At 37.3% G+C, this 17,918-nt stretch overlaps 1 protein-coding gene across 1 annotated transcript in view; it reads right to left on the reverse strand.

The window, feature by feature from the left end:
• Window positions 1-2,469: 2,469 nt before the first annotated feature.
• LOC140462925 (CDK5 and ABL1 enzyme substrate 2-like) overlaps window positions 2,470-17,918 on the reverse strand; it is a 34,776-nt gene continuing 19,327 nt past the window's right edge. The window contains exons 4-9 of the mRNA XM_072556420.1: window positions 16,162-16,270; window positions 14,923-15,079; window positions 14,097-14,200; window positions 8,747-8,853; window positions 7,594-7,798; window positions 2,470-4,849 (exon numbers count right to left, since the gene is read on the reverse strand). Of these exons, the coding sequence (XP_072412521.1) occupies window positions 4,709-4,849; window positions 7,594-7,798; window positions 8,747-8,853; window positions 14,097-14,200; window positions 14,923-15,079; window positions 16,162-16,270 (823 nt within the window). The 3' untranslated portion in view covers window positions 2,470-4,708. The remainder of the gene's footprint in view (window positions 4,850-7,593; window positions 7,799-8,746; window positions 8,854-14,096; window positions 14,201-14,922; window positions 15,080-16,161; window positions 16,271-17,918) is intronic.

Here is a 17,918-nt window from a genome sequence, read left to right on the forward strand (position 1 = left end):
GTGCAATTTACACTGCCCTAGCCAGTGAACCAGCCACATCCTGCAAATGAATAATTTAAAAAAATTACAGTGAAATTGATAAGTTAGCTAAGCAGGCAAAGAATTGGCAAACTGGGTATAATTTGGAAAATTGTAAAGTTGCTCATTTTGGAATGGAGACCAAAAGAACAGAAAGTTATTTAAAATAGAGAAAAATCATGAAGCTGCAACACAAAGGGACTTGGAATAGTTGTGCATGAAACACAATGTTGGTACACTGGTGCAGCAGGCAATCAGGAAAGCTAATGGAATATTTCAAAGGAGTTGGAGTATAAGAGCAGGAAAGTTTTATTGCATCTGTACACGATTCTGGTGAGATCATATCTGCAGTCTTGATCCCCTTCTTTAAGATATATTTCATTGAAGGCAGCTTAGCAAAGATTCACTATGATCCTTGGGATTATCTTATAAGCAAAAGATAAAGAGTTTTGGACTTTACTCACTGATGATAAAAAGAATGAGACATCATCTCATTTAATCATACAGGATTCTTAAGGGACTTGACAGGGTAAATGCTGAGGATGTTTCCCCTCATGGAAGAGTCTGTGACCAGAGGACAAAATAACAAAGTGCCAATTTAAGATTGAGAATTTTTTGAGGGTTGAGAAGAAGCCCTTGCTGCAGAGTTGTGGGGACAAAGTTCTTGCATATATTTGAGGCTTCAACAGATTCGTGACTACTACAGGAATCACAGATCATCATAAAATCACTATAATGTGAAAGCCAGACATTTGGCCAGAGTCCACAACTTCTGAAGAACATCCATCCAGACCCACCCCCTGCCCCCAACCCTATCCCTGTATTTGCCATGGCTATTCCACCTAGCCTGCATATCCCTGGGCACTATTGGGGTACTTAGCATTGCCAACCCACACAACCTGTACATCTTTAGACTGTGGGAGGAAAGTGGAGCAACCAGAGGAAACACATTTAGACATGGGGAAAATGTGGAAACTCCATACAAATAGTCAACCAAGGCTGGAATTAAGCCCAGGACCCTGGTGCTGAGGTAGCAGTGCTAGCCATTACATCGCCCTGATCCTATTGAATGGCAGAGCAGGTTTGCGGGACTGAAAGGCCTACTCCAGTTCTTATTTGTTATGGTCTTATAGGAGGTGTTGCTGCAATATAGATCAAGGAGTCAATTATTGCAACAAGGACAAATGATATCATCCAGGATTCCTCAAATGAGGCCAGAGGTAGAACTTAAAAACAAAACAAAAAGGATAATCACAATGTTTGGAGTTTACTGTAGACCCCTAGTCAGGGATAGAAATGTCAACAAATCCCAGAGAATTGTAAAATAAAAAAGGGTAATAACAAGATTTTAACTTCCCCAATCTCAACTTGGATTGACAAACTGGAAGGCTTACAGAAGGTGGAAATCTTAAAATCTATCCAGGAAAGCTTTTTAAGCCAGTAGTGATAAAGTTATAAGAGAGGGGTTGGTAGTATGTCTAATTTTAGGGAGTGAAACTCTGAAAGTGATAGAATTGACAATGGGGAAGCATTTTGGTGACAGCAGCCATAACACAGTAAAATTTAAGGTGCCTATAGAAAAGGCTAAACTGAACAAGTAGTAAAAGCTTATTAAAATCTGCTTTACCCAATTCATATGATAACACAGGATCTGGCTCTGTCTTTAAGTTTAAAGGACTGGAGAGGTTACACCCAGTTATTGCCCCTCAAGACTGGCTACATTTCTAAGTGTGTTGCTCAATTTTTGGTATCAGAGTACATCTTACTAGATCTGTGCTCTATCAAAACCATGCTGCAGCTGGCATGCTTGCCAACCTCTTGACTAATGAAGTATAGAGGATATTAAATTAAATAGGGGAGAAGAGAATCAAATTCAGGAGGTGGTGGTAAATCAAATTGCAGAGTCAAAATCAAGGACAAAGCCATTCATATGGGAAACGATAGTCTGTGGCAAGTGAGATTAGAGGGTATGAATTAAGAGTTAATTAGCAGACAAGACTAGAATTTACAAAGAGCATAAAAAGGTAAAACTAATAGCTTTTGAATGCACAGACCATTCAAAACTAAACAGGTGAACTGAGAATACAGAAATGAGTACAATCTGGCAGCCATTATAGAAATAATGACTTCAGGATATCATGGATTGGCACTTATTTTTGAAGGTACAGGATGTTTTGGAAAGTTAGCTAACTCGGCTGTTAGTTACTGACAATATTGGTGCAGTAGACTGGGAAAGTAAAAAAGTAATTTGATGGAGTAGTGCACAGACCTGCAAACATTGATAAGGTAGGGTACATTGCTGTAAACCAACAAAATACTTTGATGATTAAATCTAACATTTAATACCACGACAGGTTTTATTTCAGTTTTGCTCTTGGAAAATCCTGTCTTTTAGAATTGAGAAAGTGACCACAGACCTGATCATATTAAAATCAAAAAAATTTACTTGAAGTTTAAGTTCTACTAATACAAAAATGGATAAAAATATGCATAAACTTTATAATACAGAAGCTTTTAAGTTTCTAAACAAAGTCACTTGTGCAATGAGACAGTAAAAAGACAGACTATTTAGAATTATCCAGAAAACTTCCCATTTACCTAAAACAAAACAAAGACAAGTACCATTACAGGAATAACCAGTTCCATTTTTCTATTATATATTATAAATAAATAAATGAGCATATTATTTTATAAACAAATTTGCTTTACAGCACCCATGTAGCAAAATAATCCACATTTTCAATTAAAATAGAACAAATGGGAAAGAGAAGAAATGGAAGCCTATATTCAACAAAAGTAGTAAATTACTGCAGATGGAATACTCCCAGTCAAGGGCGCTATGAGAGTTGTGAAGGAGCAAAGGCATTGGGGTGTTCATGTACACTAAAGCTAGTGCAGAAAGTGTTCAAAAACTTAATGGAATGGTGACTATCTCAAAGCAGTTGAAATAAAAAAAATGAATCAACAATACAAACCTTTCTTTAGATACCATCTCTAATACTGTGCTGACTTTCAATACTGCATCTCAACAAAGATGTCTGAATTGCAGAGAATGTACAGCACGCTATCAATAGATTAGAACTAGGATTTAAAGAGTTTTAAACCATCAAGACTGTTTGGTTTGTAATCGTTTCTTATTGTAAGCTTGAACAGTCATCTAATCAAGGCATTTAATTGATAAAATAAATTGAAAATCAAAGGAACATCATTTTAAAATTACAGCAAGCTATTTGCATGTAACAATTCAAAGGTGGTGGAAGTCTGGAAGATGGCTGGAAGTTGTCAAAAGATTAGATGTTGAGCTGTTATCAAAGTTGAAATGGATGGACTTGTTAGGTAAAGGTTATGGATATGAAGTAAAGGCAGGTAAAGGAAGTTGAGGTACAGATCAGCCATAAGTTACTGAATAGCTTAGGAGGCTTAAATGGTTGAATGGACTATTACAGTTTTTTAAATAAAAGACAAACAGTCAATGAAAATAGAACAGAAGCTTATGGTATTGTGCTCTTTTCACAGTTTTTGAAATGGCTGACTGATCCATATTTCATGAAAAAGTGGCATTCTATGTGAGCATCACAATTTGCTCATTGTTAGTTCCACTATCAATACCTGAAGTGGCTTCACACTGTGAAGCAAGTACACTTTAAAAGACAAAAAGCAACAATACTACTGATAACTGAAACAAGCAGAAAATGTTAAGTCAACAGGCCAGGCAGCATCTATAGAGGTAGGAAGCCACATTTAAAATTTCAAGTTCACAGCTTTCATGAAAGATCACCAATCTGAAACAGTGTTCCTAACTCAACACATGCTGCTTGACCAGAGTGTTTCTCGGAAGAAACAGATAGAAAATAACATTTTAAAGTGGAACATAAACTCTTAAAAAAAAGACAACACATTTGATATTTAAATATTAAATAATTGCCAAAGCTAGCATTACTCTGCTTAAAGAGGAAACTAAAAGATGAATTGCACATGGACTTTTCAAACACACAAGCTGTAATAAAAGTCATTAAGTGCATCTACTAACCAGCACCTCATTGATAAGGTTAATAATTTCACAATAGAACATCCAAACAGTTTTTTTTAGACATTTTCATCCTACAAAAGGTGATGATTGAAAGGAACGTTATCACCAAAGACTGCATACATTTAACATACTACACAGTGAAAACAGAAAATTCAAAAAGTTAAAATATTGACTGCATAGCACTATAAACGTGCTTCATTTGAATCTCTAACATAGAGTGGTGACATATGTGCAACTAACAGCAGAGTCAGTTTTATAATTACAGTAGGACAATTCTTGGAAGAACAGATAGCATAGAACACAATATTACAGCAACGACAAGTCAACATGTACAAAAGTGCTGTTGCCCATAATGAATTTTTGGTAATAAGTTATTACTAGAAATTGCCATTGTTCATATGACAGACCATCATCCAAACATATTCCTTCACAAGGTTCATCCAATTTTGAATAAAGGTGCTTTAATTTCAAAAATGGTAGCACAAATCAGTTTTGAAGAAATTGGACAAATCGGTGACTATTATTAATTAGCACTGTAGAAGGTACTTTGGTACAATCCTTCCTGTGCTAACAGAATCACAATTCAAGAATGCAGCATTTTAGGAAGAACTGCTTGCTTCTTCCAAGTGCTTGTCATCTTCAGGAGGAATGTAACTGCATTTAGGATTGTTGAACAAGTCGTCTGTAGTGAGGTAACACTTTTTTCTCAGGAAGATAAAGTCCAAACTCCAAAGCCACAAGTGTGGTGAACTCAAACGAAACCAGCTCTTTTGAGTTCAATCTTAATCGTTCTTCCAGTTTCTGTGTGCAAAAATTAAAAAAAGCAAATATAAAAGCTGTTGTAAAACAGAACAAATTGTACCAATCTTCAAAAACAAGTTTTTTGTTAAGAGACAGCTTTTGAGATGTTAATAAGTTTACAAATACATGAAACTGTTGACACATTTAAACTGAATCAGGAGATCTGACCAGCCAGGTTTGGGAGGTACTGGAAAAGCACAATGAACCAACTAGAAATTTTAATATTGCAGAGATCAGTAACACCAGTATTTTTACTGACAATCAGAAAAACCCATTACAATCCTTATAAGGTTTATGGTTTGTCATGTATTTAATCAATTTTTAATTGTGCTTTATGAAAGTGTGCATATTCAAGTAATTTATTTTGTTAATGAACAAAGCACTGAAGGAGGGTCAATGGATCTGAAACGTTGACTCTGCTTTCTCTTCTCAGATGCCTCAAGATCTGCAGTTTCTCCAACAATTTGTTGATTTTTAAATCATTTTGTGGAAACAGGAATTTAACTTTTACAAGATTTTTTTTTAAAAACAGTGTGCTTTGTTCCCACTGTAAACCACCACCAGAGAGAGTCATCCCAATGACACCCATGACATTGATCAGTCAGGACAAAGAACCGGTTTTGTCGGTCAGTCTCAACACATGCAGGAATGTCATTATAGTGGTGAGTGATGACATCAGCATAAATACCATCCGAGCTTCACTAGAATTTCCCTGAAGTATTCATTCATAATTTATAAATTTCACTTGACTGGAACGGTTTGTCATTCAGAGGAACAGCTGACAATTTGCAACAGTGAACTTCCCTTACATTTAAGAGGTTACTATACTGAACAACCTCGATTATCCAAACGAGATAGGCGGGCAGCATTTTGTTTGGATAATTGATCTGATCATAAACAACCAGTAATTTATGAGTGCCGGTTATCAAAACATGCCTCGGTTATCCGGCAGTGCAATCTATAATGCCGTTTAACTGATAACTGAATGCTGAGTTGCCTAATCCCATTTTTATGGCACCTTGAGATCTTGTTCGGATAATCTGAAATTCGATTAATCAATGCTTGGATAATCAAGGTTGCCCTGTACTTTGTCAAATTGCATGTCTACTTTTCTCATCGAAATCCATATTAAGTTTCTCATTATATTGATCATGAATATTCACGTTACACATTATAAAATTCAGACTCATATATAACCACATCAATTGATGCAATTCTCAACTTTAATTTTTGATAGTGACAAAGCACTGTTTTTGTGCAACCCATTAGTCCATCTAGCAGTGGCATTGAAGAAAACTGCATCCTTACTGAAGCAGATTAAGAGATTTCAACTTAGGTAAAAGATGGCTGATACTATTTTGCATTACTATATATAGTTTCTCATTCTAACCCTACAGAGAGGAGACAAAGTCTATAAAACTTAAAGAAAATGATCCTCACAGAGTCATAGAACTGTGAAAGTCCTTCCTTCATTTGTTATTGATAAGATACAATGGAAGGTGTAGATGAACATCTGAAGGCTAATTGCTTGGTTAAAATGGCATTGACTTTCAAGTTAGTTTTCCAGAAAACCTAATCGAGTTGCAAACAAAAACAGAAATTGCTGGGAAAACTTAGCAAGTCTGGCAATATCTATGGAAAGAAAGCAGAGTTAATGTTTTGGGTCCAGTCACCCTTCTTCAGACCTTTAGTCCTGAAGAAGGATCACTGAATCTGAAACGATAACTTTACTGTCTCTTTACAGATGCTGCCAGGCCAGCTGTGCTTTCCCAGCAATTTCTGTTTTTTCTGATTTCCAGCATCTGCGGTTCTGTGTGTTTTTTCTGTCTAATTGAGTTATACTTGGAATATAGATTTAAATGTGAATTACTAGCAATTGGAAAGAGATCATGTTACCAATCAAATTGCATGGTTTTAGCAAAGGCTCTGGGCGGAGCTCAATCAGCAGCAAAGTTGTCAACGGAGCATCTGTTCTCCCTTCCTTCCTCACTTTCCATATAATTAACAAAGATTGGACCCCATCTATTAATTTCACTGACTCCAGTGGACATTTTTATTCAAGAGAGATTTCAACACCACAGCAGCAACTCGTGGTCATAAACGGTAACATAAACAAGCAAAAGGTGATAAAAAATTTGTAAACTTTAGTATCAGCCAAATATTCTGCCAAAGGGTACAAAAAAGCACTACGTTTAAGAGGGGTTTAGGTCTGAATATTCATATATGATCTTCAATTGTTAGACGTCCCCATTAATTTAGAACTACACTGAAAATTACATTGACGTGATGTTAAGACCATGTCCACAGTGATTTTATGTTGGCGTAAAAGACCGAAGCATCAAAACGCAGGTGGAAATATTCAAGTGATAAATTGTAACCAAGCACAAGTTTTATCTATAGGAGAAAGTGAGGACTGCAGATGCTAGAAATCAGAGTCAAAAAGTGTCATCCCTGATGAAGGGTTTATGCTTGAAACGTCGACTCTCGTCCTCAGATACTGCCTGACCGTCTATGCTTTTCCAGCGCTGCACTTTTTGACAAGTTTTATGTATAGCTAGATAACTATTTGAATATTTATAAACAAAAACTAATGTATGCTATTTCATCAACAAATGTCTAAATAACATTTTTGAAATGAGGCTTTTCCTCTCCCTCCCCACATACTTTTTACTAGTTATTTTTGAAGCTTGAATTCCTAGTGAAGAAGAAAAAGTTGTTAACTTGATGTAAAGCATTATACTCACATCAATCAGATGTCTCACTTCATGCTTCTTGAGATCACTGCTGATTTTGGCTGCTAGCAGTAAGCAAGCACCAGAGCAAAGCTTTCTGTTTTGCTTATTGACTTTGCCTTGGAGTACAAGCTTCTCAAAGTAAACAAATGATAAAGCCACAGTACAAGGTTCCAGAGCGCACTCTTCTGCCAGGTTTCGCATCTCACGTTTCAGACTGCATAGGAAACATAAAAATGCATTATAAAACCATTTGGTGACTTTAATATCATGATTAACAGCAATACATCAAACTATTAAGTTATTATTTCTACATTTTTGCTCCAAAATTAGTGTTACAGCTTTATCAGGTGGTTATTCTATTTTAAATGATAAAGACTGTCTTCACAGACATAGAAGATTGCTGACTTTACAGTTGACACTATAGTCGACAAAATGTACCTCTATAGGCACTAAAAACCTAGAATGAGAACATCAATAGATCAGTGATCAAAAAGTGTGTTTAGCTGGAATAAGTTGATATGGACCACAGGCCATTAATTCACTGCATAAAAACAGTAATCATAAATTTAATCAAACATGTTGACAACAAGCTCAGAAATATAGCTTCAATCAAGAGTAGAAAAACTACTAGAGTTGGGATAATGCTTTTATCTTTGATAGCAAATAGCAAACAAAAAGGCTAGTGACAAACAAATTTCAGTAGATACCGTTTGAAGTCAGTGTTTTATTGATGAGCTTTAAATTACTTCTATCAAAGCTATCAGTTTCATTTTCAGCTGTGAGATTTACTTGCCTTATGTCCTGAAACGCAATTAAGGGGAGGAGTTACACAAAAGCTATTTGGGAGCCTACACGTAAATTGTTCCATGCACAGTGCATAGCTAAGGCTATTACAATGGTTCACAATTCAGAGGCACATGCTTGAAACAAGTGTTGGAAGACAGGATCGAGATTAGATGGACACTGAAGCAAATTTGGTACCTGTGAAACCATAACCCAACAGGTTCCAATACAATTAGGAAATGGGGGAAATCTCCAAGAAAAATATAAAAAGTTCTAAAACTGATGGAAGGCAATAAAATGTGTCCTTAAATCAGCTTGAGTATGAAACTAACTAAAATGTCATTAGCTGGACTGGTCTTTCCTCATTTGGTTCATTTACCTTCTTATCTTACTCAGCGTCAGCTTAATGTGAGGAAATTTCTCCTTGAATGTTTCATTCATATCCTTTTTCAAATCAGATGGTTTAACATATTCAATCACTGTGGTCTGGGGGAAAAGAAAGAAAATTCATTTGTGAAGCCAATCACTATCATACTAAATGTGTATTTTAATTACTCTATATGATTAAATATTGCACATGTATAACAATAGGTATAAACTTTGCTAAGAATTAGTAAAAATGTATAATTAGTAACAATACATTTTGCCCAAAAAATTACCTCATGAGCAGCAATTGAATGTTTTCAGGTCTCAAGAATTAATTAATCCTTGAGAAATTTTGATATAAATACCAAAGAATACACACCAAGTCATTTCTATTTATATTTTCTCCTCAGTTTCAAAGACAAAATAATTTCATTGTCAATTGACTGCTAGATAAACTACTACCACAGAGAGGCAGAGAGGAGACAGGTGCAAGAGACCCCGGGGGAAGTATCTGTCAGGAACAAGTTGAATCTTTTGGAAGTAGAGACAGATGACACTTCCAGTCCGCGAGGCGGCCAGGTCTGTCAATCAAAAGTTGGCGTGGAGACAGAGCGGAAGAGTCGGATATCGCACAGAGTAATGGGGACTCCATAGTGAGAGGAACTGACCGGGGTTTTGTGGCAGCAGACGGGATTTAAGGATGGTGGGTTAAAGACATCACAGACAGAGTGCAGGAAATTCTCAAGGACGAAGGTGAAGAGCCAGAGGTGGTGGTAAATGTCGGCACAAATGATGTCGGGAAGAAGAGGAGGAACATACTACCAGCGGGACTTCGGAGAACTAGGAAGAAGGCTGAAAAGCAGGATGTCCAAGTGGTTATCTCTGGTTTGCTTCCAGTTCCTTGGGCTGGTGAGGCCAGAAACAGGGAGATAATGGACTTGAACGTGTGGCTGGGGAACTGGTGCAGGAAGCAAGGATTTAAATTCTTGGATCACTGGGGTATGTTTTGTGGTAAGCATAAAGTCTATAAGAGAGATGGTTTGCACTTTAACAGGTTAGGGACCAGCATTCTGGCAGGCAGATTTGCTACTGCAACACAGCTACGTTTAAACTAAGGAGTGGGGGGGGGGGGGGGGGGGGGAGAGGGGACAAACTGGATGTTTAAGGAAATTGGAGGGAAAGTTAGAACAAGGGAAGTAAAGAAAGACAACTGTATCAATGAGGCAGAAAACTCAAAAGGGATCATGCTGTAAGGTTGAGTGAAATAGGAGTTGATGGGAAGGGTGAGGGCAGTAACAAAAATTAAAAATACTATACATGAATGCACGAAGCATTAGAAATAAGATGGATGAGCTTGAGGCTCTTTTGGAATTTGGCAGATACAATATTGTGGGGATAACAGACGTGGTTTCAAGTGGACAGGGCCTGGGAAATGAATATTCAAGGCTACTCTTGCTATCGTAAGGACAGACTGACAGGCAGAGGGGGTGGGGTTGCCATCTTGGTAAGGGATGATATTCAGTCCCTTGCACGGGGGGACCTGGAATCAGGGGATGTAGAGTCAGTATGGATACAGCTGAGAAATACTAAGGGTAAAAAGACCCTCTTGGGAGTTATCTACAGGCCCCCAAACAGTAGTCGGGATATCGGATGTAAGTTAAGTCAGGTGCTGAAATTGACCTGTCGCAAAGATGTACGACAGTTCTTATGGGGAATTTCAACATGCAGGTAGACTGGGAGAATCAGGATGGTATTGGACCTCAAGAAAGACACTTTGTGGAGTGCCTCTGAGATGGATTCTTAGAACAGCTGGTGCTGGAGCTGACTTGGGAGAAGACAATTCTGGATCTGGTATTGTGCAAACGAATCAGAATTGGTCAGGGACCTCGAAGTGAAGGAGCCATTGGAAAGTAGTGACCATAATACAATAAGCTTCAATCTGCAATTTGATAGGGAGAGGCTACAATCGGAAGTGACACTTTTTCAGTTGAATAAAGGGAACTATGGAGCTATGAGGGAGGAGCTGGCCAAAGTTCGATGGTGCAATACCTTAGCAGGGATGACAGCGGAGGAACAATAGCGGATATTTCTGTGCATAATGCAGAAATTGCAGGATCAGTTCATTCCAAAAAGGAAGAAAGATCCTTGGAGGAGGCATGGGTGGCCGTGGCTGACAAGGGAAGTTAACAAACATATACAGTTAAAAGAGAAAAAAGTATCTAATGTTCTATAGCAAAGTTAAGTGGGAAAACGGACTACTGGGAAGCTTTTAAAGAACAAAGGATTACTAAGAAGGAAATACGCAGAGAAAAAATGAGGTACAAAGGTAAACTGGCCAATAATATAGAGGATAGTAAAAGCTTTTTTAGGTATGTGAAAGGCAAAAAATGGTCAAGACTAAAATTGGGCCCTTGAAGACAGAAATAGGGGAATATATTACGGGGAACAAAGAAATGGCAGAAGAGTTGAATTGGTACTTCAAATCTGTGTTCACTGGGGAAGATATGAGCAATCTCCCTGAGGTAACAGTGGCTGAAGGACCCGAACTGAAGGGAATTTATATTTGCCAGGAATTGGTGTTGGAGAGACTGTTAGGTCTGAAGGTTGATAAGTCCCCGGGGCCTGATGGTCTACATCCCAGGGTACTGAAGGAGGTGGCTCGAGAAATCGTGGAGACGCTGGTGATTATTTTCCAGAGTTCGATAGATTCGGGATCAGTTCCTGCGGATTGGAGGGTGGCTAATGTTATACCACTTTTTAAAGAAAGGTGGGACAGAGAAAGCAGGAAATTATAGACCAGTTAGTCTGACCTCAGTGGTGGGAAAGATGCTGGAGTCTATTATAAAGAATGAAATTACAGCACATCTGGATAGTAGTAACAGGATAGGACAGAGTCAGCGTGGATTTATGAAGGGGAAATCATGCTTGACTAATCTTCTTGACTTTTTTGAGGATGTAATTCTGAAGATGGATGAGGGAGATCCAGTAGATGTAGTGTACCTGGACTTTCAGAAAGCTTTTGATAAAGTCCCACATAGGAGGTTAGTGAGCAAACTTAGGGCACATGGTATTGGGGGCAAAGTACTAACTTGGATTGAAAGTTGGTTGGCTGATTACAGGGTGACCTGGACAAGTTAGGTGAGTGGTCAGATGCATGGCAGATGCAGTCTAATGTGGATAAATGTATGGTTATCCACTTTGGTGGCAAGAACAGGAAGGCAGATTACTATCTAAATAGAATCAATTTAGGTAAAGGGGCAGTACCGAGAGATCTGGGTGTTCTTGTACACCAGTCAATGAAGGTAAGCATGCAGGTACAGCAGGTAGTGAAGATGGCTAATAGCATGCTTGCCTTCATAACAAGAGGGATTGAGTATAGAAGCAAAGAGGTTCTTCTGCAGCTGTACAGGGCCCTGGTGAGACCACACCTGGAGTACTGTGTGCAGTTCTGGTCTCCAAATTTGAGGAAAGACATTCTGGCTATTGAGGGAGTGCAGCGTAGGTTCACGAGGTCAATTCCTGGAATGGCGGGATTACCTTACACTGAAAGACTAGAGCGACTGGGCTTGTATATCCTTGAGTTTAGAAGGCTGAGAGGGGATATGATTGAGACATAAGATTATTAAAGGATTGGACACTCTAGAGGCAGGAAACATGTTTCCACTGATGGGTGAGTGCCGAACCAGAGGACACAGCTTAAAAATATGGGGTAGACAATTTAGGACAGAGAAGAGGAGAAACTTCTTCACCCAGAGAGGGGTGGCTGTGTGGAATGCTCTGCCCCAGAGGGCAGTGGAGGCCCAGTCTCTGGATTCATTTAAGAAAGAGTTGGATAAAGCTCTTAAGGATTGTGGAATCAAGGGTTATGGAGATAAGGCAGGAACAGGATACTGATTAAGGATGATCAGCCATGATCATATTGAATGGTGGTGCAGGCTTGAAGGGCAGAATGCCTACTCATGCACCTATTGTCTATTGTGCCAAAACAGAGAAGCGGTAGAATGCTTTCAATTTGTGCAATTAATTAGCCTTCTCCCTGTAACCCTAAATATTCTTCCTTTGCAGGAAATCATCTAAAATAAATTCATATCTATCCAATAACACATCATAATTGAAGAAAAACAAAGTTTATTTCCCTCCATTGAAACAATAATAATTTCATAGTCAATAATGCACATTTTTAAAGAAAAGGTTATCTGATCTGAATGAATTACAAACTGATGCCCCACTGTACGACAAAGCCCTTACAAGCTGAACTATTCCATTTCACAAGTGTATTCTTTAGAGCATGCTTACTGTGAATACAAAAAGCATCAGTGAGCCCTAGAGCTTATAAACAATGACTTAACAGGGAAATGCCACTGATCAAAACCATCTGCGCTACACAATCCAAATACATATTCTCAAAACCATGTGATCTACTGGATAAAAATCCAGACTAGTTTGTGGGGAGAAAAAAAACCCAGCAAATTGCTCGTCAACTCCCCTAGGCTAAGTCCAGATTATCACTCTAGCCCTTTGAAGAATAAGGTTTAACAAAAACTCAATCTCAAAATTATTTCCTTGGTACAACCATTTTTAATACATTGAGCTGTACATTCACATTAATTGCAATCAACATAATACAATTAATATCTCACAGCTGATCAGGGTTCATGTAACATTTGTGATTCTGTATTCTGTCATGGTAGAACAATTGCATTTGGGCAATTTGTCACTATGAATCCCTATTAAAATATTAGAGCAAATATTATTTGCATACACTCTACAGAATCTGTCAAAACAGACAAGATTCATATTTTATTCAAGATTTCAATAGCAATATCATCATTTCTCCACTGTGGCATGGTTTATCAGTAAGACTAGAAGGGTCAGCATTCAAGTTAAGTACTAATACTGGAAAAGCAAAACCTGCCAGCTCTCAGCCACTTTGCAAGTGCATTTAGTTGCTTTTAATGGATTTTAACATCCTGAAATACATTTTCTGTAGTGAAATAATTGTGGTTGAAAGAAATAGACAACCATCATTTACTCTTGAGGAATGTTACACGAACCATGGCAAGTTTCAGTTGTGATATTCTACACTTCAGTTTTACCATAATAAGCATATGGTAAAAACAACAAGAAAAGCAAAATCACACATCACTTTTCATTTTAAATCTATGTAGATCAGTTTTTCTTCCCTCGCTGAGTTATTCAATAATTAGTATTTAACAAGCCAAAGCAGAATTATGGATATTTGGTGCTTAAAAATGTTTAGAAGTCATACAATGGATCAAAGAAAAAGTGTTATGTCTCCACTCTTAGAATTAGAAACGCAAAACTTTATTTAGAACACAGTTGAATGCTCAAAGGAACTTTACCATATATGATGCAAAGATTAGAACCCGTTTGTGTTTTCCACATGGCCACTGGGGGTCATCAAGAAGATTCGGATCATATTCTATCAAATCTCCAGCTTCACTACCTAAATGATGACAGAAGACAACAGAGACCGGAAAGTGCACTTTTATTTTTAGATGCTCATCATACGTGCGTTTAACATTGCTGGAGTAATTGGTTTCAGCATAATCTACACAAACAGCTAAATGTCAGACAAGAGAAAAGTCTAAAGTAATTTAGGAGGCAGTCAACTCAGTATTGGCAATGCAAACCAAGCAGTGAAATGCAAAGCTGTCTCTTCTGTGGGTCGTGCCACTAAATAATGTTTGCAAATGAATCAAATATCACAATCAGAAAACGAAGACATCCTTCAAGTTTAGTCTGTGCGGGTTTGGGGGGTGACAGTATTTACCAATTTCTATAGGTCAGATCAGTGCTGAATGCAAAGTTTTGGCACACGTCGGAGGAAAAATAAATCAGTTTTGAATAAAGAGTTGGGGAAATCAACTTTCAGTGCAGATACAAGTTGGTATTAGCAGAGGAGGTAATGTTTGAATTAAAAGCATGCAAGATATGCAGCATTATATGTCAGTCATACAAAACATGACTTTTCCCATTTGAAAGAAACAGAACTTAGTAATTTTCAGGTAGCAAAACTAACTTTATATGAATAGTTATCAAGGTCAACTTAAAACAGTAAAACAATAAAACAAAGGTTAAATAGTGAACGCAGTTAAAACTTCTAAACTGCAACTGAATGCATACTTTCTTTCCAAATACTACTTTAGTTGATTATTTTTATTTTACCTAATTCCATTGCTATCGCTGCAGCTCCATGTCTTCCTGGTGTAAAACTCCGATGCATGCTATTTCGAACCTGTGCTATTGAAGTTGGAACCTCAGGGAGAGCTTTTGGCATGACGAAGGCATTGGTTGGATAAAGGAACTGCGCATATGAAACTGACTGAAACAGGAAGAAATTTGCAGTAAATAAAATTAAATATTATTCCCCAATCTATTACAATGCCTCAAAAATGGCACTTGAAGTTTTGTACATTACAAACAAGTTACAAAATTAATTTTACAAGGTCAGTAGACATAACATGCAATCAAATTTTTCACATCAGAATATGCACAATGGAAATAAATACATTTAGACTATAAATCACAAGTTAGTGCAAAACAAAAACCACAAATTTTGGACATTATCACCCAATATTGAAATTCATAGCCTTCATTACTTCATGATTGGTAAACTACATTTGATTAATTGTACAATGCTACCATCTTAGCAGTCGTTGTAACAGTGCATAAGTAAGTTATTCAACTCATTGTGTCTACACTGGCTCTCCAAATGAGCAATTCACTTTGTAAACTTTAATGTCCTTGCTCGGTAACCCTGCACATTTGTACCTCTTCAAATAACAAATCTAATTCCTTTCCGAATGCCTCAATTGAACCTCTCTCAACTCTATTCCCAGGCTACACATTCCAGACTATAACCACTTACTGAGGAAAAAAAAAGTTTCTCAAAAGGTCCTTTGTCAATTACTTTAAATCTATGCATGCTCATTCCCAAACCTTTAAGAGTGGAACAATTTCTCCCAACTATTCTTTCTGGAGCCCTCATAATTTGGCAGCCATTAGGTTAAAACAATTAACTTTTAACATAAAACAAAAAACAAATGACCTCTGAATATTTTTTTACATGGGGAAATATTTCAAAGTGCAATTTAGACAAACATTGTGACATTGAAGGGCCTTAAATCAGCATTCTGCACCCTAACTCATTTCTTACAGAAGACTTTCAGTGGAGCTCATTCTAGAATAATTAACAAGGAAGCTATGTCAATTTAGATGGATTTTGCACAAACGTTATTGTAAAAGTTAGGAAGTTAAGGCAATTTGGATGAGTACAATCCACAATCAACCAAAATTTGTTTTGCCGCCATAGACAGATCAACAATTGAATGAAATCCTTCCAGAAATACAATCACATTAAAAAGTTCACACCACAATATCTTATACAATACAGATAATTTTTACCTTTACGTCTGCACCAAGTTCAATTCCATCAAGCCCAAGCAGCATGTCGGTTGAAGCTGAAATGCCACCAGAAGGGTTACGTTGCCTGGGTCCTTCCATCTTATTGTCTCTGAGAAAACAATGTTAAATCCAGATCTTGCTGCAGCTAGAATATACTGAACGAGTGGTCAAAGCATACACCAGCTACAAAATGCACAATGAAAGGAACTTGCTCCCTTTACAAATCAGTCAGAAATCAAAGCTGCACATCAACAGGAAATGCTTTCACAAAGAACAATAAAACATATTGAGAAAATAATCAAACTAACATTATGGTTAATTTGCAAATGCCTGATCCAAAGTTATTTTGGACTCCAATCTACCAAAATAAACTTCCCCAGTTCAGAGTGAAATAGGATTTTCTTTGAAACAAGGCTTTTTCCTGAGAAGAGGAAAACAATATATAATTTTCCAATGAATCTGCCAGCTTTAATTTTCCATTCGGCCTTTGCAGAATGCTCACTGTAGTTTCCTCTTCAAAGCATCCGTTTACATCAGAGTGGCCTCATAAATTTCAGAAAGGAAGACAACAGCAGACTATTATTGAATGCATCTCGTTTCCGCCACTTCAAAGTATGATAATTACTGACAAAAATGTGAACATTGAAAATTTTAACTTAATTAAAATGACGAAAAATCCTCACTTGCATAATATTTTCAGCATTTAACAGTGTAAAATACAAAAATGTTGATTACAGTAAACAAAACAAGAAATTGCTGGAGAAACTCCGCAGGTCCAGTGGAATCCATGGGAAGAAAGCAGAGTTAACAATGAGTCCGATGACTCATCAGAACTTATGAAGAAGAGTCACCAGACGTGAAATGCAAACTCTGCTTTTTTCCTCCAGATGCTGCCAAACCTAAGTTTCTCTCCCAATTTCTGATTTTGCTTGAAATCCCCAATTTCTGCAGATTTTTGTCTAATTTCATGGATTGTAGTTTGTGCTGCCTGTGTAACAGCATCTGAAGCACTTAGGGATACAATTTCAGCAAGCACAAAACAAACCCATATTCACCTTGCAGCAGCAGAAAAACAAATCTGTAGACTTTTGGTCACAACCAAATGAAATTGTTATGAAAATCTAGATGCTAAGCATCCGCTATTTAGCTACAATTTTTCTACAATGTGCTACTCTCAGTATACTCAATCCAGTACAGTGGTAAAAATAGACTACATCTAGAAATCAAAATAATGAATCATTGTAGTTCAGATGAGAAAGTGTAAATTGAAGGCAATGTATTTGATGGATGCTACAAATATTTTTAAACTAGTCATCAGCAATTTTCTAGTAGCCAAAAAATCAATGATAGTAAACAAATAACCACAATGCTTTCAATATTCAAATCAACTTTTTGGTTCTTCTTTACACAACTTTGAATTGGTCTATCAATGAGTACACACTTATCTTCATGGATTAGAAATAGATGGTCTAGTTTAAACAATCTGGAATCTTGTGGTGCAGCGGCAGTGTTCCTAACCCTGAACTGAGAAACCCAGGTTCAAGTCCCACCTCCTTCAGAGGTGTGCAATAACACCTCTGAACAGTTTGATTCGAAGATAGGTTAAGTTCCTTTACCGAAAGGGGTCTTGTGCTCAAACAATGTTGCTACCTCTGATCTAGAATGTCAAGGTGCAAGTCCCTGCTGCTCCAAAGGTGTCTCATCTCAACTGTTCAATTCAAAATATCTGAATGCTATTTTTCCCCTTTCAACTCCAT

The sequence above is a fragment of the Chiloscyllium punctatum genome, chromosome 37, assembly GCF_047496795.1.
Source record: "Chiloscyllium punctatum isolate Juve2018m chromosome 37, sChiPun1.3, whole genome shotgun sequence".
Classification (NCBI taxonomy): domain Eukaryota; kingdom Metazoa; phylum Chordata; class Chondrichthyes; order Orectolobiformes; family Hemiscylliidae; genus Chiloscyllium; species Chiloscyllium punctatum.